The sequence below is a fragment of the Mesoplodon densirostris genome, chromosome 7, assembly GCF_025265405.1.
Source record: "Mesoplodon densirostris isolate mMesDen1 chromosome 7, mMesDen1 primary haplotype, whole genome shotgun sequence".
NCBI classification, from domain to species: domain Eukaryota; kingdom Metazoa; phylum Chordata; class Mammalia; order Artiodactyla; family Ziphiidae; genus Mesoplodon; species Mesoplodon densirostris.
The window spans coordinates 14554711-14582132 of NC_082667.1; the positions used below are offsets into that span (position 1 = coordinate 14554711).

The 27422-nt window shown below is 45.3% G+C and overlaps 1 protein-coding gene across 1 annotated transcript; it reads right to left on the reverse strand.

Moving 5' to 3' along the window:
* Positions 1-547: 547 nt before the first annotated feature.
* Positions 548-26848, reverse strand: F2 (coagulation factor II, thrombin). Its single transcript, XM_060105444.1, has 14 exons — positions 26770-26848; positions 26224-26387; positions 25469-25493; positions 25182-25232; positions 23642-23747; positions 23403-23539; positions 21008-21322; positions 20553-20681; positions 20333-20459; positions 19635-19802; positions 18929-19102; positions 18459-18640; positions 883-953; positions 548-730 (listed from the first exon to the last, which is right to left on the reverse strand). Exons 1-14 carry the CDS (start codon positions 26846-26848, stop codon positions 587-589), a joined length of 1872 nt encoding a protein of 623 aa, XP_059961427.1. The 3' UTR covers positions 548-586.
* Positions 26849-27422: the final 574 nt, after the last annotated feature.

Consider the following 27422-nt stretch of genomic DNA (forward strand, 5'->3'; position numbering starts at 1 on the left):
AACCCGTGTCCCCTGCATCGGCAGGTGGACTCTCAACCACTGCGCCACCAGGGAAGCCCTGATACTTTAATAACATAAGAAAGATGTAACTACTCCCCGCCTCACTAGCCTACCCTCCTCCAGCCTCTTCTCTGGTCCCAGAACAGATCTTCACAGCCTAGAGTGGCTAAAAGCACAGGCTTCAGTATCTCCTATATTTCAAGTCAGACTTTGACCCTTCTTAGCCATGTGACCTTGGACAAGGAACTTCTCCAAGTCTCAGTTTACTACCTTTTGTGAGGATTAAATGAAATAATCTATTAAAGCCCCAAGTCTGGAACATTTTAAATGCTCATAAATTCAGGCTGCCATCTCCCCTCTCACTGGACCCCGTTCTAGAGGTGGTGGATTCTTTAAGTCCTGCTTGTCCAGTAGTAGGATTGGCTCTTCCTGAGCTACCCATGAACAGCACTGTGAGCACTGAGGCTCATTGATAGAGTCACTTTTATTGAGAAATATAGTTTTAGGAACAAGCCACAAAAATAATTCTTTCACTGGATTGGCTTCTGTGATTTTGCAGTGAGCAGTGTAGAATGTGGGTGGCCCCCTAACTTCCAAACCGTTCAGTGACCTTCTGTATCCACTTCTTCAGGCGGAACACATGTGTGTAGAAGCCATATTTTCCATCCCTGTCACAGCCTTCACCCCATGAGACGATGCCCATTTGATACCAGCGGTTGTTAAAGGGGCTCTGAGGAAGAAACATGGGATTTCCAAGAGTCAAGTCCAAGGTAGCGTCAGTATTACCCTGTCAAGCAATTGTTTCTGAAAACTTGGGTCCCTCCTCATCCACCCCAGAAGGATCTACCCACCAGCTCCTGGCCTTCTGGGAACTCAGCTTACCTTCATGACAAAGGGTCCCCCACTGTCGCCTTCACAAGCATCCCCTCGTTTCCCTTCACCGGGCTTGTAACCTTGAGAGAGAACAGCAGTATTCAGGGAGGGGAATAGCTCACACTCCAGCCACTCTCCCCTTCAAGAGAGACTGCTGGTGAGTGTCCACTGACTCCTTCTAGGCATCCTTGACGCCGCTCATTTCCTCACCCCACACATCCAATTCTTAGGCAAACCTTGCCAGCTCAATCTTCAACGTACATCCCCAATCCAACCACTCCTCACCACTTCTACACCTGGTCCCATCACATACACTCCCCTGAACCACTAGTTTCCCTAGTTCTACATTTGCTGCCTACAATCCATTCTCCACCCAGTAAGTAGAATGACTTAAAAAAAAAAAAAACACGTTAAACTGACAGGTGAGAGAATAATGAGAATTATGGCAGTTACCTTTATCCAAATATCTCCACAAACAACATGAAGAACAACAAAGCTACACAAAAACCACACCTTCAACATAACTCGAATACAGAGAACACCCAAACTTCAAACCACTTTATCTAACTGTACATCTAATAACAAAACTTGTGTGGTCCTAATAAGACCTGGTTCCACATCTCAAAAAAAAAAAAAAAAACTTGTTTGGAGATGAGGAGGGAAATATATCCACGAGATCAAAGAAGTGGATGCAATGAATTAGGAATCTTGTAAATAACCCCAAATCTACAAAGTGAATAGATGAAAAGTAAGTACATCTATACCAAGGTACTATAGGAAAACAATAAGAACCAAAATACCTCAGCTAACAAAAATTCTTTCCCAAACACAACCATGAAACAAGAAAACTAACTGAATTAAATATCCTCAAGCAAATTTTTGGTATGTGAATAAGAATGAATCAGAAATTCAAAAATGAGGGACTTCCCTGGTGTCACAGTGGTTAAGAATCTGCCTGCCAATGCAGGGGACATGGGTTCGAGCCCTGGTCTGGGAAGATCCCACATAACGTGGAACAACTAAGCCTGTGCACCACAACTGTTGAACCTGTGTCTAGAGCCCGCAAGCCACGGCTGCTGGGCCTGCGTGCCACAGCTGCTGAGGCCTACCCGCCTAGAGCCCGTGCTCCACAACGGGAGAGGCCACTGCAATGAGAAGCTTGCGCACCGCAACGAAGAGTAGCCCCTGCTCGCCGCAGCTAGAGAAAGCCCACACGCACCAACAAAGACCCAACGCAGCCAAAAATAAAATAAATTAAAAAATTTTTTAAATTCAAAAATTAATAAATGGACAGGGACTTCCCTGGTGGTCCAGTGGTAAAGAATCCTTCCTGCAATGCAGGGGATGCAGGTTTGATCCCTGGTCAGGGAACTAAGATTCCACATGCTGCAGGGCAACGAAGCCCGCATGCCACAACTACTGAGCCCGCATGCCTCAACTAGAGAGCCCACATACCGCAACGAAGATCCTGTGTGCTACAACTAAGACCTGATGCAGCCAAAAATAAAATAAAATAAATAAATGGACAGGGCTTCCCTGGTGGCGCAGTGGTTGAGAGTCCTCCTGCCGATGCAGGGGACACGGGTTCATGCCCCGGTCTGGGAAGATCCCACATGCCACGGAGCAGCTGGGCCCATGAGCCATGGCCGCTGAGCCTGCACTCCGCAACAGGAGAGGCCACAACAGTGAGAGGCCCGTGTACCGCAAAATAAATAAATAAATAAATAAATAAAATGGACAAAACAATGGGAAGTAATTAAAAGCAGAAAGTGGTCGAAATGGAACCCAGACTAAAGAAATGAGTCCCTCAAGAAGAAAAAGAAAGCAATGGAACAGAATTAATATGTATAATATAGTCCAAGAAAACTTCACAGAAATAAAAGATTGGATGTGCATATTGAAAGGATCCATGGGGAACCTGGCAAAGCTGATCTGAAACACTGAACTCTGAGACGTATCCTAAAAAAACTGAGACTTCAAAGATGAAGAAAAAACCTTCAACGCCTCCAAGCAAAAAACTCAACTCCCTTATAAGAGCAAAAGAATTACACTGGCATCAGATTTCAAAAACAACATACAAAGCAAGCAACGATAAAGCTATATTTTCAAAAAATTCAAGGAAGGAAAATGTGAACCATGGATTTTATATTCAATCATGCTGAGCTTCAGGTGTCAAGGCTACAGAAAACCAGTTATAAACACATAAAAACTCAGGAAATTCTATACCCATAACTCTTCTTGAAAAATCGACTAGTGGACAAGCTTCATCCAACCAGGAGATGAATGCTTCAGCAAAAGGACTTATTAACTGTCTGACAAGTAGAAATAATACAACTAAAAGTATGAGAGGAGAAGAGAAAGAGGAAAGTAAACTCACTGATTGTAACAACTAAAAGAATATAAGAAACTAAGGGCATTTCAAAAAGGTGTAAGACCAAAGATAATGAGTAGAACAAAAATGCAAACCTTACTAAACATATGAAATTATTTGAAAAGTAAAGAAAAGATCACACAGGGAAAAAACACAGTAAATGAAACATAATATACATAAAAATAACAAAATCATATGAGATACTAATTCTATTAATCATATCAATAAATATGAATGGGCTTAACTCACTTTTTAAAAAACAAAAAGATTTTTAATTTGACTCACAAAGCAAGACTCAACGATGCTATATATGAGACAAAACAAAGTGATTCATAGAGGCTAAAGTTAAAGGGATGGACAAAAGTGTATCAGGAGAATGGAAACAAAAAGAGAGCAGGGATAGTGAAGCTGAAGTTGAAAATAAAGAAGGACACTTCTAGTGCTAAAAGCCACAATTCACAATGAATAATTAACAGTTATAAATATCTGCACCAAATAACACAGCAACTGCCTTTATAAAGTAAAAGACTGTAAGTGAGGCAAGTAGACAGAAATACATTAATAATAGAATTCAACACACCAAACTCAGTACAAGACATATCAAGTGAACTGAAAATGAACAAGGATATAAATGACCTAAATAACAACTGATAAGGTACATTTATGGAGATATATATATATATTGAACTTTACACGTGGATAAAGGAGAACACATCTACACACCTCAAGCACACATGTACATTCACAGAATTTGATCAAACGGTTCTCAGAAAAATCAGTTCCATAAAGTAGAAATATTACAAACTATATTCCTGGATTATAATGCAGCAAAACTGAATATCAAAATACTAAAGGGCCCTTCCATCTGGAATTTTTTTTTTTTTTTTTTTTTGTGGTATGCGGGCCTCTCATTGCTGTGGCCTCTCCCGTTGCGGAGCACAGGCTCCGGACGCGCAGGCTCAGCGGCCATGGCTCACGGGCCCAGCCGCTCCCCGGCATGTGGGATCCTCCCAGACCAGGGCACAAACCCGCATCCCCTGCATCGGCAGGCGGACTCTCAACCACTGCACCACCAGGGAAGCCCCCATCTGGAAATTTTAAAACCACCTATTAACTCTTGAGTGAAAGGAGAATACAAACTGAAATTAGAGAGTTTCTAAAAAAAAAAATCATTCAAACATAATTCAATAATTCAAACAAACATAGTGTTTTCCATGAATGGTGTTTTCCATTCATAGCCCTACTCAGTAAAAATTGAAGATCAAAAATAAATTAACCAGGGACTTCCCTGGTGGTGCAGTGGATAAGACTCCGAGTTCCCAATGCAAGGGGCCTGGGTTCAATCCCTAGTCAGGGAACTAGATCCCACATGCATGCCACAACTAAGACTTCACATGCCACAACTAAGGAGATGGTGTGTCACAACTAAGGAGCCGGCGAGCCTCAAATAAGACCCCACGCAACCAAATAAATAAATAATTTAAAAAATAAAATAAAATAAAAAATAAATTTACCAAATCGGCAGCTCAAAAAGCTTTTAGAAAAAGAACAGCAAAGTGAACCAAAAGGAAGCATAAGGGAAAAAAATTAAGATCAAAGCAGAAATTAATGAGGTACAAAATAGAAAAATAATAAGCCTAATTAATAAGTCAAATTCTTAGGTATTTTGTTTTTTTCCAATCACTAGCTAATTTACTCAAGAAAAATAAGGAAGAAAACACAAATATATAAAATAAGGCGCCAAGGAGGAAAAAAACCATAAGAGAAAACACTGTAGCACAAGATACAATATAGACTTGAACAAATTGAAAGACATTTCTTGTCCTTGGATAGAATGGCTCAACATCAAAAGGAGGTCAGTTCTCCCTAATTTAATTTATAACTTTAATGTAATCCCAATAAAAATACCCACAAGTTTTTTATAGAGCTAGATAAGTTGACACTAAAATTCATGCGGAAAAACAAACATGCAAGAGTTGCCAGGAAAACACTGGAAAAGAAAAACTACAAGAGAAGACAAGCTCTACCAGATATTAAAACATACTCTAAGGCCTCTATAATGAAAACAAGACTACATTTTAACAGAATAGACAACAGACCAGAAGAACCAAACAGAATGTCCAGAAACAGACTTAGGCACACGTAGAAACCTAGTATGTGATAAAGGCAACATCTCAAATTACTGGGGCAAAGACAGAATTTTTTTTTCTTTAGTATATTTTTAAGTTTATTTATTTATTTATGGCTGCATTGGGTCTTCGTTGCTGTGTGTGGGCTTTCTCTAGTTCCGGTGAGCGGGGGCTACTCTGTTGCGGTGCGCGGGCTTCTCATTGCAGTGGCTCCTCTTGTTGCGAGCATGGGCTCTTGGCGCACAGGCTTCAGCAGCTGTGGCTCGCGGGCTCAGTAGTTGTGGCTCACGGGCTCTAGAGCACAGGCTCAGTAGTTGTGGCGCACGGGCTTAGTTGCTCTGCGGCATGTGGGATCTTCCCAGACCAGGGTTCGAACCCGTGTCCCCTGCATTGGCAGGTGGATTCTTAACCACTGCACCACCAGGGAAGTCCCCAAAGACAGAGTTTTTTTTGTTTTTGTTTTTTTTTTTGCTGTACGCGGGCCTCTCACTGCTGTGGCCTCTCCCGTTGCGGAGCACAGGCTCCGGACACACAGGCTCCGCGGCCATGGCTCGCGGGCCCAGCCGCTCCGCGGCATGTGGGATCTTCCGGGATCGGGGCACGAACCCGTGTCCCCTGCATCGGCAGGCGGACCCTCAACCACTGCGCCACCAGGGAAGCCCCAAAGACAGAGTTTTTAATAAACGGTACAGAGACAGCTTATTAGCCATTTAGAAAAAGATAAATTAGATCCATACCTTACATCGTATGCAAGAATAAACTCCAAATGACTTTGATCTGAGTGTAGAAAAATGAAACCAAGTACTAGAAGAAAATATGAGTGAATTTCTCTATGACCTGGGTATAAGGAAGGTTCTTTTAACTCTGACTCAAAATCCAGGTGCAGTAAAATGAAAGATTAATAAATTTGACTACATAAAAAATTTAATTGGATGGCCAAAAAATAATAAAGGAAAAAGAAAAAGAAACTGGAAGAAAATATTTGCAAAGTATATCACAAATAGAGGCCTAATATCACTAACATATGAAGAACTCTTTAAAAATGATGGGAGGGACTTCCCTGGTGGCGCAGTGGTTAAGAATCTGCCTGCCAATGCAGGGGACATGGTTCGATCCCCGGTCTGGGAAGATCCCACATGCCGTGGAGCAACTAAGCCCGTGTGCCACAACTACTGAGCCTGCACTCTAGAGCCTGTGAGCCACAAGTACTGAGCCCCACGTGCCCAGAGCCGGTGCTCCGTAACAAGAGAAGCCACCACAGTGAGAAGCCTGTGCACTTCAATGAAGAGTAGCCCCCGCTCGCCACAACTAGGGAAAGCCCGCACGCAGCAACGGAGACCCAACGCAGCCAAAAATAAATAAATAAATAAATAAATTTATTTTTTAAAAAAATGATGGGAGAGGGACAAAAAAAATGGACTGTAAAAACATGGGCAATTCACAAAAAAAGATATAAAAATGGTCAGTAAGGATATAAAAAGATGTTCAATTACAAAATATTGGAAATCTAAATACCCATACACAGGAAATGGTTGAAGACACTATAATACATCCTCCTAATGTGACTATAAAATTTTCTTTTTTATTGAAATACAGTTGATTTACAATGCTGTGTTAGTTTCTGGTGTACAGCAGTGATTCAGTTATACATATATTTTTTTCATATTCTTTTCCATTATAGTTTATAACAAGATATTGAATATAGTTCCCTGTTTTATATAGTAGGACCTTGTTATTTATCTATTTTATATATAGTTGTTTGTATATGCTAATCCCAAATTCCTAATTTATCCCTCCCCTCTCCTTTCCCCTTTGGTAACCACTGGGAAGTTTGTGTGGTAAGTTTGTTTTCTATGAATGGATAAAGATGATATAAGATGTGCATGTGTGTGTATATATATATATGTGTATACATATATATATATATACACACACACGAACACACACACACACACACAATGGAATATTACTCAGCCACAAAAAGGAATGAAATAATGCCATTTGTAGCAACATGGATGGACCTAGAGATTATCATACTAAATGAAGTCAGTCAGACCAAGACAAACATCATGATATTACTTACATGTGGAATCTTAAGAAATGATATAAATGAACTTATTTACAAAACAGAAAGAGACTCACAGACATATAAAAATATAAAAAATTTTTTTAATAAGGAAAAGCTCTATAACCAAAATGGAATGAATTTCCAGGATACATTAGGTGAAAAAAGCAAAGTACAAAAGAATATCTATACTGTGATACTCTGTGAAAAGGGAAAAATAAGAAAATATACATGTGTCTGCTCATTTGTGCAAAAAGAAACAGAAGAAGAATAAACCTCAAACTACTGAGATTGGTTAACTGCAGGGCCTGGATGGAAATGCGGTGGAAAGGAAGGAGGTGGGAACAGGACAGGAGGAAAAGGGGGATATCATTCTCTGAGTGTACCTGTATAAAGAATCTGATTTTTAGACCATGTTAATACAGGCACACCTTGGAGATACTGTGGGTTCAGTTATAGACCACCACAATAAAGCAAATCATATGAATTTTTTGGTTTCTTGGTGCATATAAACGTTATGTCTACAGTATACTATAGTCTATTAAGAGTGCAACAGCATTATGTCAAAAAATATATACAGGACTTCCCTGGTGGTGCAATGGTTAAGAATCTGCCTACCAATGCAGGGGCCACGGGTTCGATCCCTGGTCCGGGAAGATCCCACATGCTGCGGAGCAACTAAGTCCGTGCGCCACAACTAGTGACCCTGCGCTCTAGAGCCCGCGAGCCACAACTACTGAAGCCCACGCGCCTAGAGCCCGTGCTCTGCAACAAGAGAAGCCACCGCAATGAGAAGCCCGCACACCACAACGAAGAGTAGCCCCCACTCACCACAACTAGAGAAAGCCCGCGTGAAACAACGAAGACCCAACGCAGCCAAAAATAACTAAATAAAATAAAAAATATATATACACATACTTGAATTTAAAAATATTTTGTTGCATACAAACTACTATGTATAAAATAAATAATCTACAAGGATATACTGTACAAACAGGGACTACAGTCAATATTTTATAACTATAAATGGAATATAACCTCTAAAATTGTGAATCATTATGTTGTATACCTAAAACTTATTGTACATCAACTACACCTTAATAAAAAAAATATTTTGTAGCTAAAAAATGCTAACCATCATTTGAACCTCCAGCAAATTGTAATCTTTTTGCTGGTGGAGGGTTTTGCCTCCACGTGGATGGCTGCTGACTGATCAGGGTAGTGGTGCTGAAGGTGGGGTGGCCATGGTGATGTCTTAAAATAAGACAACAATGAAGTTTGCCCCACTGATGGACTCTTCCTTTCAAGAACAATTTCTCTGCAGCATGTAGTGCTATTTGATAGCATTTTACCCACAGAAGAACATCCTTCAAACTAGGAGTCAATCCTCTCAAACCCTACCACTGCTTTATCAACTAAGTTTATGTTATGTTCTAAATCCCTTGTTGTCATTTCAACAATCTTCACAGCATTCTTACCAGCAGTAGAGTCCATCTCAAGAAACCACTTTCTCCTTATCCGTTAAAATTTTATCGTAAGATGGCAGCAATTCAGTCACATCTTCAGGCTCCACTTCTAATTCTAGTTCTCTTGCTATTTTTGCCACATCTGCAGTTATTTCCTCCACTGATGTCTTGAACCCCTCAAAGTCATCCATGAGGGTTGGAACAACTTCTTCTAAACTCCTGTTCATGTTGATATTTTGACCTCTTTCCATGAAATCACAAATGGTTTTTTTTGAATATTTGAATTTTATTTTTTATACAGCAGGTTCTTATTAGTTATCTATTTTATACATATTAGTGTATATATGTCAATCCCAATCTCCCAATTCATCACACCATCACCACCACTCCCGCCGATTTCCCCCGTTGGTATCCATACATTTGTTCGCTACATCTGTGTCTCTATTTCTGCCCTGCAAACCAGTTCATCTGTACCTGCAAACCAGTTCATCTGTACCATTTTTCTAGGTTCCACATATATGCGTTAATATACGATATTTGTTTTTCTCTTTCTTACTTCACTCTGTATGACAGTCTCTAGATTCATCCATGGCTCTACAAAGGACCCAATTTCGTTTCTTTTTATGGCTGAGTAACATTCCATTGTCTATATGTACATCTTCTTTATCCATTCGTCTGTCGATGGGCATTTAGGTTGCTTCCAGGACCTGGCTACTGTAAACAGTCCTGCAATGAACATTGGGGTGCATGTGTCTTTTTGAATTATGGTTTTCTCTGGCTATATGCCCAGTAGTGGGATTGCTGGGTCATATGGTAATTCTATTTTTAGTTTTTTAAGGAACCTCCACTCCACACTGTTCTCCATAGTGGCTGTATCAATTTACATTCCCACCAACAGTGCAAGAGGGTTCCCTTTTCTCCACACCCTCTCCAGCAGTTGTTGTTTGTAGATTTTCTGATGATGCCCATTCTAATTGGTGTGAGGTGATACCTCATTGTAGTTTTGATTTGCATTTCTCTAATAATTAGTGATGTTGAGCCGCTTTTCATGTGCTTCTTGACCATCTGTATGTCTTCTTTGGAGAAATGTCTATTTAGGTATTTCTGCCCATTTTTGGATTGGGTTGTTTGCTTTTTTTAATATTGAGCTGCATGAGCTGTTTATATATTTTTGAGATTAATCCTTTGTCTGTTGATTCGTTTGCAAATATTTTCTCCCATTCTGAGGGTTGTCTTTTCATCTTGACTGTAGTTTCCTTTGCTTTGCAAAAGCTTTGAAGTTTCATTAGGTCCCATTTGTTTATTTTTGTTTTTATTTCCATTACTCTAGGAGATGGATCAAAAAAGATCTTGCTGTGATTTATGTCAAAGAGTGTTCTTCCTATGTTTTCCTCTAAGAGTTTTATAGTGTCCGGTCTTACATTTAGGTCTCTAATCCATTTTGAGTTTATTTTTGTGTACAGTGTTAGGGAGTGTTCTAATTTCATTCTTTTACATGTAGCTGTCCAGTTTTCCCAGCATCACTTACTGAAGAGACTGTCTTTTCTCCATTGTATATCCTTGCCTCCTTCATCATAGATTACTTGACCATAGGTGCGTGGGTTTATCTCTGGGCTTCCTATCCTGTTCCATTGAAATCACAAATGTTTTAATGGCATCTAGAATGGTGAATCCTTTCCAGAAGGTTTTCAATTTCCTTTGCCCAGATCCATCAGGGGAATCACTATCTATGGCAGCTTTAGCCTTATGAAATGTATTCATTAAGATAGTAAGACTTGAAAGAAAAAATTACTCCTTAATCCATGGGCTACAGAATGGATGTTGTGTTAGCAGGCATGAAAACAACGTTAATCTTGTGGTATGCCTTCATCACAGCTCTTGGGTAACCAGGTGCATTGTCAATGAGAATGAATATTTTGAAAGGAATCTTTTTTTTCTGAGCAGTAGGTCTCAACAGTGGGCTTAAAATATTCAGTAATCTTGTTGTAAACAGATGTGCTGTCATCAGGCTTTGTTGTTCCATTTAGAGAGCACAGGGAGAGTAGAGTTAGCATAATTCTTTTTTTTTTTTTTTTTTTTTTTTTGAGGTACGCGGGCTTCTCACTGTTGTGGCCTCTCCCGTTGCGGAGCACAGGCTCCAGATGTGCAGGCTCAGCGGCCATGGCTCACGGGCCCAGCCACTCTGCGGCATGTGGGATCTTCCCGGACCGGGGCACGAACCCATGTCCCCTGCATCGGCAGGCGGACTCTCAACCACTACGCCACCAGGGAAGCCCTAGCATAATTCTTAAGGGCCCTAGGATTTTCAGAATAGTAAGTGAACATTGGCTTCAACTTTTAAGTCGCCAGCTGTTTCAGCTCCTAACAAAAGAGCCAGCCTGTCCTCTAAAGCTTTGAAGCCAGGCAGTGACTTCTCCTCTCCAACTATGAAAGCCCTAGATGGCATCTCCTTCCAATATAAGGCTGTTTTGTCTACAATGAAAATCAGTTGTTTAGTATAGTCATTTTCATGAATCATCTTAGCTAAATCTTCTGGATAACTTGCTGCTTTACCTTGTAGTTTTATATTATGAAGACAGCTTCTTTCCCTAAACCCCATGAATCAATCTCTGCTACCTTCTAAGTTTTGGCTTAAGGGAATGTTATGGCTGACTTGATCTTCTATCCAGACCACTAAAACTTTCTTCAAATCAGCAATAAGACTGTTTTGCTTTCTTATTTATGTATTCACTAGAATAGCACTTCTAATTTCCTTCAAGAAATTAATTTAAAAATTTTTTTTTAATAAATTAAAATCTCTAATGAAGAAAAATTTTTTTTTAAATTTCATTCAAGAACTTGTCCTTTGCATTTACAGAGTGGCTAAGTGTTTGACACAAGAGGCCTAGCTTTTGGCCTGTCTTGGCTTTAGACATGCCTTCCTCACTAAGCTTAATCACTTCTAGCTTTTTATTTAAAATGAGAGACATGCAACTCTTCCTTTCACTTGAACACTTAGAGGCCATTGTAAGGTTATTGATTGGCCTAATTTCACTATTGTTGTGTCTCAGGGAATAGGGAGGCCTCAGGAAAGAGACAGAGATGGGGGAATGGCTGGTTGGTGGAGCAGTCAGAACACACAGTTTGCTGTCTTGGCACAGATCATGATGCCCCAAAACAATTGCAATAGTAACATCAAAGATCACTGATCACAGTTCTCCATAACAAATATAATAATAATGCAAAAATCTGACACATTGTAATAATTACTAAAATGTGACACATGAAGTGAGCAAATGCTGTTGGAAAAATGGCGCTGATAGACTTCCTTGACGCTGGATTACCACAAACCTTCAATTTGTAAAAAAACAATATCTGGGAAGGGCAACAACACAAAGCACAAACCTAAGTGTCTATCAACAGATGAATGGATAAAGAAGATGTGGTATATATATATATATATATATATATATATATATATATATAAAATAAATATTACTCAGCCATAAAAAAGAATGAAATTCTGCCATTTGCAACAACATGGATGGACCTAGAGGGTACTATGCTTAGTGAAATAAGTCAGACTGAGAAAAACAAATACTGAGTTATCACTTACATGTGGAATCTAAAAAATAAAACAAATGAATAAATATAGCAAAACAGAAACAGACTCACAGAGAGAACAAACTAGGAGTTACCAGTGGGGAAAGGGAAGAGGGGAGGGGCAAGATAGGGTTAGGGAATTAAGAGATACAAACTACTATGTATAAAATAAATAAGTCACAAGGATATATTGAACAGGAAATACAGCCATTATTTTGTAATAACTTTAAATGGAGTATAATCTATAAAAACATTAAATCAGTATGCTGTACACCTGAAACTAATATAATACTGTAAATCAACTATATTTAAATAAAATAAAAAATACGTAAATAAAGCAAAGCATAATAAAACAAGGTATGCCTATAGTCCAAAAATAAACAAGTAAAGACAACAAAGATAGGAGGGAGGACCCAAAATTGAATACAATCATGAAACAAATGAGCCTAACTGTATTTTAAATAAATAAGACAGGGAAGAAGGTAATAATTACCCAAGTTACTTTTAGACACAGTACTGTGACTATATATATATACATATATATATATATATATATATATATATATATATATATATATATATATATCTTCAGGCTAAAAACAGAAACAACCATGAAGAAATGCTAAACTCTAGCTTGTAGGATTATTTTTCACAGTCATGGATGAATGATTCTCAAACTGTGCATTCTTGTATTAACCAAATAAGTAAATACATTACAGATAATAGGAATCAGATTTCTCATTATCAACAGAGACTGTTACAAATGTGGAAAGGGAGAAGCTAAAATTAATCCTATTGCATTGCAAGAGGGAGGAACACTCCCCAACTCATTCTACGAGGCCACCATCAACCTGATACCAAAACCAGCCAAAGATGTCACAAAGAAAGACAACTACAGGCCATTATCACTGAAGAACATACATGCAAAAATCCTCAACAAAATACTAGCAAACAGAATCTAACAGCACATTAAAAGGATCGTACACCATGATCAAGTGGGGTTTATCCCAGGAATGCAAGGATTCTTCAATATATGCAAATCAATCAATGTGATACAACATATTAACAAACTGAAGGAGAAAAACCATATGATATCTCAATAGATGCAGAAAAAGCTTTCGACAAAATTCAACACCCATTTATGATAAAAACCCTCCAGAAAGTAGGCATAGAGGGAACTTTCCTCAACATAATAAAGGCCATATATGACAAACCCACAGCCAACATCATTCTCAACAGTGAACAACTGAAACCATTTTCACTAAGATCAGGAACAAGACAAGGTTACCCACTCTCACCACTATTATTCAACATAGTTTTGGAAGTTTTAGCCACAGCAATCAGAAAAGAAAAAGAAATAAAAGGAATCCAAATCAGAAAAGAAGAAGTAAAGCTGTCACTGTTTGCAGAGGACATGATACTATACATAGAGACTCCTAAAGACTCTACCAGAAAACTACTAGAGCCAATCAATGAATATGGTAAAGTAGCAGGATACAAAATTACTGCACAGAAATCTCTTGCACTCCTATACACTAATGATGAAAACCCTGAAAGAGAAATTAAGGAAACATTCCTATTTACCACTGCAACAAAAAGAATAAAATATCTAGGAATAAACCTACCTAAGGAGACAAAAGACCTGTATGCAGAAAACTGTAAGGCACAGACGAAAGAGATTAAAGATGATACAAACAGATGGAGAGATATACCATGTTCTTGGATTGGAATAATCAACATTGTGAAAATGACTATACTACCCAAAGCAATCTAGAGATTCAATGCAATCCCTATCAAACTACCAATGGCATTTTTCACAGAACTAGAACAAAAAATTTCACAATTGGTATGGAAACACAAAAGACCCGAAATAGCCAAAGCAATCTTGAGAAAGAAAAACAGAGCTGGAGGAATCAGGCTCCCTGACTTCAGACAAAGCAACAAAAATCAAGACAGTATGGGGCTTCCCTGGTGGTGCAGTGGTTGAGAATCTGCCTGCCAATGCAGGGGACTCAGGTTTGAGCCCTGGTCTGGGAGGATCCCACATGCCGTGCAGCAACTAAGCCCGTGTGCCACAGCTACTGAGCCTGCGCATCTGGAGCCTGTGCTCCGCAACAAGAGAAGGCCGCAGCAGTGAGAGGCCCACGCACCGCGATGAAGAGTGGCTCCCGCTCGCCGCAACTAGAGAAAGCCCTCGCACAGAAATGAAGACCCAACACAGCCAAATATAAATTAAAAAAAAAAAAAAGACAGTATGGTACTGGCACAAAAACAGAAATATAGATCAATGGAACAGGATAGAAAGCCCAGAGATAAACCCACACACATATGGCTGCCTTATCTTTGATAAAGGAGGCAAGAATATACAGTGGAGAAAAGACAGCCAAATAAACTCAAAATGGATTAAAGACTTAAATGTAAGGCCAGACACTATCAAACTCTTAGAGGAAAACATAGGCAGAACACTCTATGACATAAATCACAGCAAGATCCTTTTGACCCACCTCCCAGAGAAACGGAAATAAAAACAAAAATAAACAAATGGGACCTAATGAAACGGAAAAGCTTTTGCACAGCAAAGGAAACCATAAACAAGATGAAAAGACAACACTCAGAATGGGAGAAAATATTTGCAAACAAAGCAACTGACAAAGGACCAAACTCCAAAATTTACAAGCAGCTCATGCAGCTCAATATCAAAAAAACAAACAACCCCATCCAAAAATGGGCAGAAGACCTAAACAGACATTTCTCCAAAGAAGATATACAGATGGCCAACAAACACATGAAAGAATGCTCAATATCACTAATCATTAGATAAAGGCAAATCAAAACTACAATGAGGTATCACCTCACACCAGTCAGAATGGCCACCATCAAAAAATCTACAAACGATAAATGCTGGAGAGGGTGTGGAGAAAAGGGAACCCTCTTGCACTGTTGGTGGGAAAGTAAATTGGTACAGCCACTATGGAGAACCATATGGAGGTGCCTTAGAAAACTAAAAATAGAACTACCATATGACCCAGCAATCCCACTACTGGGCATATGAAAACCATAGATCAAAGAGTCATGGGCTTCCCTGGTGGTGCAGTGGTTGAGAGTCCACCTGCTGATGCAAGGGACACGGGTTCGTGCCCCAGTCTGGGAAGATCCCACATGCCGCGGAGCGGCTGGGCCTGTGAGCCATGGCCGCTGAGCCTGCACGTCTAGAGCCTGTGCTCTGCAACGGGAGAGGCCACAACAGTGAGAGGCCCGCGTACCACCAAAAAAAAAAAAAAAAAAAAAAAAAGAGTCATGTACCACAATGTTCATTGCAGCTCTGTTTACAACAGCCAGGACATGGAAGCAACCTAAGTGTCCATCGACAGATGAATGGATAAAGAAGATGGGGCACATATATACAATGGAATATTACTCAGTCTTAAAAAGAAATGAAACTGAGTTATTTGTAGTGAGGTGGATGGACCTAGAGTCTGTCATACAGAGTGAAGTAAGTCAGAAAGAGAAAAACAAATACCATATGCTAACACATATATATGGAATCTAAAGGTGAAAAAAATGGTTACGAAGAACCTAGGGGCAGGACAGGAATAATGACGCAGATGTAGAGAATGGACTTGAGGACATGGGGAGGGGGAAGGGTAAGATGGGACGAAGTGAGAGAGTGACATGGACATATATACCCTACCAAATGTAAAACAGATAGCTAGTGGGAAGCAGCTGCATAGCACAGGGAGATCAGCTCAGTGGTTTGTGACCACCTAGAGGGGTGGGATAGGGAGGGTGGGAGGGAGATGCACGAGGGAGGAGATATGGGGATATATGTATATGTATAGCTGATTCACTTTGTTATAAAGCAGAAACTAACACACCATTGTAAAGCAATTATACTCCAATAAAGATGTTAAAAAAATCCTATTGCATTGCAATGGGAGGTTTCAGTGTCATCTCATGGTTTTAGACAGATAAATAGATAGAAAGAACATAGATATATATTTAGGGATACGCATAATACATGTATTTTCTAGTTCTGTCTGCTAAGAGGGCCTAGGGGCAATGACACCCCAGTAACAATGTGCACACCTGGCACCCAGATCTTGGTTTCTAAATACCATTCTCCACTAGAAGGCAAGTAGGATGAACCTAGAACATCTTGCTGTGCTGAAAGTACTCAGAGATGGACAGGACATCTCCAAAAGTCACAGAAGCCAGGTTTTTGGGGGTTTTTTTTGACTCCCACTGGCCAAACCTGGGATAATTTGAACATTATAATAATGATAGTAACAAATTATAGCCCTTAGAATAAAGAAAGGACCCATGAGTCCACAGTGACAGAGTGAAAGAAAATTCTTCCTTACAATAAGATGATAACTAATAAATGTAGAAGGAATGACAGAATTTAAAAATCACCATTTGGCAGCTACCAGAGTTAGGAGAACAAGTTGATGAGAAACAGGACAGAGAGTATTCAACTTTCTCCCCACAAGATATTAAGTCCTAAAAAGGAAAACAGAACTTTACAGTGAGAAACATGGCAGATGCAGATACCACCTTAACCAAGAGGTCAGAGTTAATCTCACCAGTTATGGGACAGAGACATCATATGCCTGAAAAGGACACAACATCACTTAGCTTGAATCTGATCATGAGGAAACCTTAGAGAGAGCTAAACTGAGGCCAATCTACAGAATAACTGGCCTATACATGTCAAATATGTCTAAATCATGAAAGACAAAGACTGACAACTGAGTACAATGTGTGATCCTGGACTGGATCCTGGATGGGAAAAACGTTTTTTTTTTTCTTTTGCTAAAAAAGACATCAGTAAGTAGGACAACTGGAAAACATTTAAATGAAGTCTAAACATTAGACCAAGGTATTATATCATTATTAATTTCTTGATTTAATAAATGTACTGTGGTTATGGCAGAGAACAACTCTGTTTTTTTGGAAATACTTAAGTGTATGGGTAAAAAAGGCAACATATGTACAATTTAGTCTCAAATAGTGTGTATATGTGTGTGTATAAATACACACACACACACACAGAACACACACACACAAAGGAGGTGGCAGAATCTGGATGACAGTATAAAGGAATTCTTTGTATTATTTTTGCAACTTTTCTGTGAGCCTGAAATCACCTAAAATTTTTAAAAATTTAAAAATTAAGTTAGATCATTTACTCACCTGCCCCAAAGTCTCCAATAATGTCCTATCTCAATAAAAGCCAAAGTCCTTCAAGGCCCTGAAGGAAGCACCCATCCCCTGCCTGCCCACCTCTCTCCCCTCTTCCAATGCTGCCCTTCCTGTGTTTACTGCCCTCCAGCCACACAGGCCTCTCTGCTGCTCCTAAGACACGCCAAGCATGCTCCCACCTCAGGGCCTTTGTACCTGCTGTCCCCGCAAGTCTGGAGTGCACTTCGTCTAGACCGGCTCACTCTTTCATGTCTTCTAGTCTCTGCTTAAACATCACTTCTCAGAGAGGCCTTCTCCAACCACTCTGTGTCGATCGCCCCGTCCCCATCTCTCACTCCCTTACTCACCTTCATTTTTCTCCTATCAGGATTGCTATTCTAGATCTGCTTATTGACACACTCTCATTCTAGGAAGGAAGCTCTCTGAAGACACAGGAGACCCTATGTGTTAGGATCCTTGTTGGACACCCTGGAATACTGCCTGGACCACAGTAAGCACTCAGTAAATATTTGCTGAACGACTGAATGAATGAATGGCTTTTCCTCCACCCGTGGCCTCTGGTTGGTGTCTGGCTCACATATACTGACAACCTGACCAGTGACTTAGCCCCACGCCTAACACCTTAAATACACTATCTCGCTCAACCCTCACACAGCCTAATGGAATAGAGCCAGGACTTGAACCCAGGCCTGTGCTACTCACATGTCTCAGTCCTCCCAACCCGAGGCCCTGCTGTTCCCGCCTGCCCAGCCATGCCCAGGGGACTTTACCAGCACAGAACATGTTGTCGGTGATGCGGATCCGGGTGGAGGCCTTGCAGACCGGCCGCTCCACGATGGGCAGGTTCACCACCTGCAGCGTGCTGGGCTGCACCTCAGCAATATTGGTTGTCCACGTCTCCCTCAGGTTGCCCCAGCCCGTCACTCGCCCTTTGTATCCAGCCTGGAGCAACCTTTGGGGAAAGGAGAAGGACTGAGTGAGAACAGACCAGTCTAGGAACCTCCTGGCCCCAACACCATCCCTTAGAGACCTGAATCTAAAACACCAATGCAGGAAGACACTGAGGCCTGGAAAAGGGAAGGAACTTCGGCAAGGCAATAGGGTGTCAGAGTCAGGCCCAGAACCCAGCCCAGGCCCTCAGCTAGCAGGCCCCTGGCTGCCCCCCAACTACCTGACCCCTGGCCAACCCCCACAGCTACCCGCCGAGCCACCCCCCCTGCTGCGCTTCTGGCTGCCCCACTTGGTTGCTGTCTCCCTGTCGGGCAGGCACACGGGGTGGACATAGTCGGTGAAGCTGATGGGCTTCTTGAGCTTTAGCAGGGCGATGTCCCGGTCCAGGTTCTCCCTCCAGTTGTATCTGGGGTGGATGTGGATCTTTTCCAGCATGGAGATCTTTTCAATCTTTCGCTCATAGCTGTGCAGACCCCAGCAGAGAAAAGGAGAAGCTGTAGGCCACCCAATGAGGGGCAGCTGGTTCCCCGAGGAAGAAAACTGCCTGCCCTCAGGGTCTGGGAGTCAGGGTAACCAGCAGGCCACCAGTGAGGGGGAGAGGGCTGGCTCCTGTCCTGGCAGCTTCTTCCTGGCCTGAAGTTGCCCAGAGCTTTGGGATCAAATAGCCCAGGCAGGTAGGGGGAGGGACTCAGCCTGTAGGCCCTGATCCAAACAGCCTCTACTCAGAGGTCACACCTGGGCCGTGTCCTGGTGCCTGGAAGGGTGCTAAGGGCAGGCCAGGATTCTGCTCTCTGCAAAGGCTTAGTTTTTCTGTTCCCAGGTCCAAACTTCAGTCAGGACGTGGCCATATAGACTGTACAGCAGAGCCTACCGGGTTTTCTACTGTGGGAGATGTACAGACATATCCCTCGTGGCCCAGATTCACCAGAGCCCCTCACAGTCACTCAGGAGGACGCGGACCCCTGCCAGACACGCATGGGCCCCCACTTCTGTACCTGGTGCGGGAGTGCTTGCCAATGCGCACCAGAAGGTCCTTCTCAGTGAAGTTCTTGTCCCAAGGCGGGTACAGAAGACAGTGGGCGGCGGTGAGGATCCAGCGGTCACTGATGAGGCTGGCCCCGCACAGCAGCTCCTGGGGACTCTTCCGGAAAAGCATCACCTGCCTGGGAGAAGAAGTGGGAAGCATTAGGAGGTGGGAGGGCTGCCCCTCCACCAGCCCTACAAGCGCAAAGTCCCAGGTTTAAGAACTAACTGGACAGAGCTCCCTACTGGGCCCAGACACCAGCTTGACCTTCCCGTCCTTGGGGACTGGGGCATATATGTGACACCGCAGGGCTGCCACCTGCTTTTTGCACACACACCCCCCCCCCCCCCCCAATCAAGCTTCTTCCAGGCCAGAGCTGGCACAGCTTAGCACAGCTCTGGGGTCAGAAGAACAGGAACCTAGTCCTGCTGTGTAACCCATTCACTAGCAGCGCCACTTAGGCGAGTCCCTTAAGCGCTCTGACCCTCAGCTTCACCATCTGCTTTGGAGAAGTAGCAAACCCAATCTCAAAAGGTGGCTGTGAGGGTTCGATGAGATGTTGGTGCTGGGCTAGGTTGTCTGTGGAGCCTAGACCTGTGAGGGCGGAGGAGTCTCCCAGGGTGCGGGATGCGGGCGCGCAAGGGGTCGGTGGGGTCAGGGAGCACGCACCAGGGCGCCAGGCCAATCTCCGCCTCCCGGCCCTCCACGATGCGCCCCTCGATGTAGGAATCGAACAGCTCCTGTTCCGTTTGGTCCTGCACCAACTTATTCTCGAACAGAGGCCGCAGGCCACAGTCTGCCGAGCCAGCGGGACCGTGAGGGGTCGAGCGCCGCAACACCCGCCCCCGCCCCACGCCGCGGCCCCGCGCCCCTCCGGCCGCCGCCTGACCTGCCTCCCCGGCGCCGAAGGTCCTCTCGTTGAAGAAGGGCTGAAAGTTGTCCGCAGCGGTGCGTCCCGCTATGGCCGCATCCGGTTCCTCGCCCAGCCCATATCCCACCTCCTCATCCACCGGCTCCTCTGCAGGGACCCAGACACCAGCTGCGGTTGGGCCAGGCCATTCCTCACCCACCCTCTGACCTCCCCAAGCCCCCAGGTAGCCGCGAAGGTCGGCTGGTGTAGAGGTTAAGAGCGCAAGCGCACCTGCGTTACTAGGAAACCAAATCTCGTGGGCCTCAGTTTCCTCAGCTGTAAGGTGGAACTAGGATTACGCCCACCTGATTAACGTCAGGTGTCATGCATGCACTCACTGGTGAGTGGTAAGCCTTAGATCAGGGGAGGCACTGTTCTTGTTATTCCCTCCAGCCTGTGTCCTCTGTCTCATGTCCCCTGCCCTGCCCTCTCACCACAATAGTCCAGGTCGCAGTATTCAAAGTCGCCAGGCTCCCTGGCCACGTAGCACCATGCGCCCTCCTCATCCCTGTCTGGGTTGCGGCAGAAGTTCTCCACCAGTGAGACAGCCGGGTTGAAGTCCTGGTCCTTGCTCAGGGCCTTGGCCTGCTCGCTGGCCCAGGCAAGGCAGGGAGACCCATGTGCAGTCACCGCCAGGCGCCCCTGGTACTGCTGGCCGCGATCAGGGATGCACATTTCCGATTGAGGTGACAGATTCACCGGGAAGTCTCTGGAGTTTGGGGTCGGCTCCACAGTGACTCGCTCCTGGCCTGGTGGGTGAGGAAACAGAGGAGTGGGCGGGACCACACGTGGAGCCCGACGGGATGTGAATCCCTGCCTTTCGGCCTTTCTCCTATAGACCTCAAGTCACTTATCCTCTCTGAGCCGCAGTCTGCTTGCCTGTGAAAGGGATTACTAATGCGTTTTTGCAGGGTTATTGAGAGATTTAAACAAAATATATGGTATAAGTGTCTGGTGCATAGTAAGCCAGAGATAGTAACCAGGTTTCATCTCCTGCACTATCTGTAATCTATTGGTAGTGACTGCCTGGAGTTTAAGGATTCTGTGCTTTCACAAGGGCACAGTAGGAAAGATAGCTGGGATCCACTGAGGATGTCTACACAGGCAGTAGGTCAGCTTCAGCATGCCTGCAACATATTTATCATAGGCGTTCAGGGGTGGGGGCTTGGTAAACTGTAGCTGTTTTTGTTACTATGATTGGCAACTCGCTGTAAGACTGGCCCCAGCATCCCGCATTGGGTCCTACAGGGATGCTTGAAGGACAAAGAAGAGCAACCCATGTTTGGTAGATTGAGTTATGGGCACTAATTCTTTACTCCTACCTGGATCCACCTGGATCCACATCCTCTGCCCTGTTATTTTACAAGCAAAGGTGTAAAGGTCCACCTCTTGACCTTGGCCTTGATCATGGGACTTGCTTTGGCCAATGGCGTGTGGGCAGAGCTGACTCTGCCAGTTCTGAGCCTAGGCTTAAAGATGTGTGTCTGCTCACTGCTTGGTATTTCTGCCGCCCCCATGGAAGAAGCTGCTGCCTTTCAGCCTCCCCCCACGATGAGTACACATGGAGCAGACATGGACCCACCCACACAAGGAGCCAAGCTCAGCTGGACCCATTGTTTGACGTAGGGCCACCAGTCGAGCCCAGCCTACACCTGGACCCCACAGACGCGTGAGCGAGTGCAGCTGAGATCAGCAGAGCCACCCCAGCTGAACCTCAGACACATTAAGAAATAAATGCGGGACTTCCCCGGAGGTCCAGTGGTTAAGATCTCCCCTTCCAATACAGGGGGTGTGGGTTCGATCCCTGGTCGGGGAGCTAAGATCCCACATGCCTCGTGGCCAAAAAACCAAAACAGAAGCAATATTGTAACAAATTCACTAAAGACTTAAAAAATGGTCCACATCGGCTTCCCTGGTGGCGCAGTGGTTGAGAGTCCGCCTGCCGATGCAGGGGATATGGGTTCGTGCCCCGGTCCGGGAGGATCCCACATGCCGCGGAGCGGCTGGGCCCGTGAGCCATGGCCGCTGAGCCTGCGCGTCCGGAGCCTGTGCTCCGCAACGGGAGAGGCCACAGCAGTGAGAGGCCCGCGTACCGCAAAAAAAATAAAATAAAAAAGAGTTCAGTAATCCTTTACATTTTGGGCTTCCCGGGTGGCGCAGTGGTTGAGAGTCCGCCTGCCGATGCAGGGGACACGGGTTCGTGCCCCGGTCCGGGAACATCCCACATGCCGCGGAGTGGCTGGGCCCGTGAGCCATGGCCGCTGAGCCTGAGCGTCCGGAGCCTGTGCTCCGCAACGGGAGAGGCCGCAAAAAAAAAAAAAAAGGTCCACATCAAAAAAAAAATCTTAAAAAAAAATAAATAAATGCTTATCGGTGTATGCCCCCCAGCTTTTGTGGCTGTTGGTGATTTTGTGGGGTTTGTGGGGTTTGCAGCGTTATTATGGCTATAGCTAGCTGACACATCATGGGAAATAATGATGACAGAATCATGCAGGGCTGGACTGTACGAGGCTTGCTCTGTGATGCTCGGCAAAGGGTACATGGACTGAAATGGTTAGGAAGGGCTTCCTGGAGGGAAGAGTGCCTCAAGCATGAAGTAAAGCATATTTAGAATGGGCCACATCCTGGATCATAAGGAAGCAAAGGCTGTGGAGGGAGGGGAGGAGGCTGGAAGCTAACCCTCTCTGGTCTCCTGACTTCACTAACCAACAAGCTCAAATATGCTGTCAATAACTAACGCCAGCCAGGGTCTTGATTCCCGTCCTGTGCTGCCAGGCCCATGAGGACGCACGGGCCTTGGCCGTGCCCACCTGACCTCCCCCAGCTCACCGCAGACAGGGATGCTGCACTCCTCCCTCTGCACAGTGGGGAGCGTAGTGTAGCACCAGGGCCCAGTGATGCTGCCATCTGGGTTGCGGCAAAAATTCTCCTGCAGGTCAGCCCCAGGGTGGGTGGTAGAGTTGATTCTGGAACAGAAAATTGCTCAGCAGGAGGCGTCTCCCCCACCCCCAGTGTCTCCTCACCCCCTATTCTCAGCCCCCTGGCAGGCAGGCCTGCCCATCACTCACTCCGGCTTATGTGGGTAGCGACTCCTCCACAGCTGGCATTCGATGCCTGACCGGGTGAAGCTCACGTTCCCTCGGTAGTTCATACCCAGACCTTCGGCACAGTTACCTGCAGAGACCCCCAGCCCAGGTCTCCTATACTGAGGATTTGTCCCCACTTCTCTCCTAGTAAAGATCTATCGGTCCATCCCCTCCAAGCTACCTCTGGTCCATGACCCTTAACCTGCATTTACTCAGCACTTCCTCTGTACCCAGCAGTTCTACAGTCCATTTAACTGTAGTCACCAAATATTCACTGAGTGCCCACCGTGTGACAACCATGTGACAGGCACTATGCCAGGTACTAAGGACACAGCAATGAATAAGACAGTCATAGTCAAGGAGGTCCCTGCCCTCATAGAGCTATTCAGTGGCTCCTTATAGCCAGCAGAATGAAAAAGTGAACAAGGTTCTCCGAATCTGGCCCTGGTCTAGGTGTCCTGTTCTCTTAGCTCCTCGTGCCTAAGGGCCTTTGCACGTGCTCTTTCCTTTGCCTTGGAATGCTTTCCTATTTATTCATCAGTGCATCCCACAAATCCAAGTAAAACTCTACTTCTTCTGGGGAGCAGTCCTTGATTCTGCCAGCAAACGAAATGCTCCCTCTCCTGGAATTCTCTTGGCACCTGGAACAGAACTTTTCCATCAATTACTTTGATGTTTTGTATTTTTGTTTTCTGATGAAACTGTGAACTCCCTGATTCTTTTAAAATCCCCAGCGCTCAACCATAGAGCTTGACACACAGCAGGGGCTGAGTGAACTATTGATTAAATTACTTAACAAATGAAAGCACGGCCAGTGTGATTAAAGAGGTCCATGTTGTGGGGTCTACTGTCCTACTAAAGGTGTATTCAGAATGCTGTGGAGGAGGAAGGATGCACCTTGGAGGCTCTGCAAGGTGGTGGCATTTGAACTAATTCTTGAAGGATAGGGGGGTTTTCAGTACGCACTGACAGCTGCTCCAGGGGGAGACGATAATGTCAGCAGGGGCCAGGATCTAGAAACATCTTGCCCTGTTGAGAGAAGTGCTTGCTGTCAGCAAGCTGGGGGGCTGGATTCAGGGTTGGTGCAATGGTAGATAAGGCTTGAAGGGAAGGTTAAGATCAGAACCTGCAAAATTCACTAGGCTAAGAAGCCTGTGCTTTATTCTCGGGGCAATGTGGAGCCACTCAAGGTTTTTGAGAAAGAATGTGACATCATCGAAGCACTGCCTTGGGGACATGGGGAAGACTGATTGGCATGGGCAGGGGCTCTGATGAGAATGAGGCCTTAAACATTATTTCATTACCCGTGCATTCATTTGTTCCTCCAATATTAATCATCTTACTGACTGCCAGGCACAGAGCCAGGTGCAAAGACACATCCTTGACCGCAGGAACAGAAAGGCAATGTCAGCTGCTAGAGGTCACCACCCCTGGGCCACAACTCCTACCCCACCCCTACTCTGCTCTTCTCCCAGGCTGTCCCCTCCTACCCTGTCCCCACACTCTCATGTCAGTTCCTCACCTTCCAGACATTCAATGAGCTTTTCTCGAGGTTTCCTCACCGACTCACAAGCTGGAAAAGACCCAGAAACACCATTGAGATTGAGGTAGGGATAGGACAGGTTCAAGTGAAGGGTGGGACGATATTCAGAAACGGAGAGAAAGGGATGCATAAGGAAGAAAGGAAGGAAAGAGGCGTGGGTGGAGGAATGGATGATTGGATGGATCAGAAAATTCTCTGGAGTGGCGCACCCTCTAACTTGGGTCCCCAGGACTCCCTTCCCGGAGCAAACCCTTCCCAGTGCTCACCTGTGTACTTGGCCCAGAACACATCCTGAAAAACAAGGCTGAGTGTGAGGCTGTGGTAGGATCCTGCTTTGTTTTGTTCTTTTTGTAAACATCCTGTCTTCTCCTTATACTTTCCCCTTTCCCTTACCCTGGTCATGCTCTGGGGAGGTGTGTGGCCGAGTTTTCTACTTTTGCTGCTAAAAGCCCAAGCCCGCGGAGGAGAACAGTATCTGAGGAGAGGGGAGCTCCCCGCCTCCCCCACCCCGCCCCCGCCCCCGCCCCCGCCCCCGCCCGGACAAGCTTGAAAGGGATTCCCCTGGGTGGGGTAGACTGGAGGAGCGGGGCCCAGGCAGAGCCCCAGGAAAGGGAAAGCTGCAAAAGGCTCCTGGAACACTGAGGCCTAGGCCCAGGCCTGACCAGAGACCCACCTCCCAAGGGTGGCACAGAAGTAGCAGCAAAGCTAAAGCTGAGAGGCCATGCGGCCGGGGCCAGGGTCTCCAGAGACCCCAACATAGACAGATGTCTAAAGACTGATGAGGCCCCCCCTGCCCCGCAACGTCCTGGAGCCTCACCGTACCCTGGGGCCCTGGCATAGCCCAGGCACTGGGGCCTCCTAAAAAGGCTGAGCCGCTCATCAGGGCAGCCCAGGGAAACGGGGCCAGAAATGAAGTTATCAACAAAGAACTGTGATGCTCCCCGCTCCCCTCCTTGGTGCCCCTGCAGGGACCAAGGGCCCCCTCGGAGGGACCCCCGGCCCTCCCTCCCTGGGGCCTCACCGTGGCACTGGGAGACTCCAGGGCCTCGAAGGCCTCCTCACGGCTGCACTGCTCCTCCACGCACTCTCGCTCCAGGTTGCCCTCGCGCCACTCCTCCAGGAAGCCGCTGTTGGCGCGTCGGACCCGCTGGAGCAGCGACAGTGCTTGCTGAGGGGCCAGGAACACTGCAGGAGAAGGGGCGTGGGACAGTGGCCTCAGGGGCCCAGGCTGTCTTAGCCACCATGGCGGCAGGAAGAAAGCCTGGCCTGCCTGCTGGCTTCCAAAAAGGGGGTGTCTAGGATGGTGGCAGGATCTGAAAGGCTGCTAATGGCAGCCACTAGCCCCCCTCCTTTCATGGGTCACCCCCAGCCCACCCCCCCATATTGCAAGAGAGAAGCAGTCACTGTCTGTCCAGCCCTGAGCACCTGGCTCCTTCCCTAAGCTGGACACAGTGAGCCGAGAGCCACCTGGGGGCCGGCCCTGTGCTCTCTGTCGAGCCAGGGGACCGCAGCCCACAGGCCTACATCCCAGTCTGCCAGCCTGTCCCAGCTTCCAGGCCCCCCTTACCATGCTGGCTGTGCGCAAGGCTAAATAGGGCAGCCAGGGCCAGGCAGCCAGGTAGCCACAGGCCTCGGACGTGCGCCATAGTGTGTCCGCTCCCAGGACTCTGAGGACTTGTCCTGACCCCTCTGGGTTAATGTTGAACCAACATGAAGAAATCAGCCAGGAGGCAGAGGTCAACAGGTCAGGGCCGTGGGGACAGGTGGATAGATAGTCCGCCCCCGCCATCTGGGAGGACAGGTACTCCTGGGACCAGGGATGGGTGGTCTGGGAGGAAGTCCCAGAGCAAAGACCAGCGTAGCCACCATCCAGCACCTCCCTCTCAGAGACACAGGCGAACTTGGGCCAGTGGGGTCACAAGATCTTCCTGAGGCTCCTTCCAGTCCTAACACACGGGAATGGTTGTTTTGATCTCTGTGTGTCTGTTTCCTCATCTGTACAGTGGGAAGAGTATCCTGTTGTGAGGACTAAAGGAGATTATCAATATACAGTAAGAACTTAATAATCAGTAGCTATATGGATGCAAACCAGTGGGGAGGGTTTTGTAATCACCACATGCACGTAAGAAAATGGAGGCGAGGGTGTGGCCAGATGAGAGCGGCCACCTTATCCCAGGACATACTGGGGCAGGGCCGGCCAACATTTGCCCTGGCCTCTCA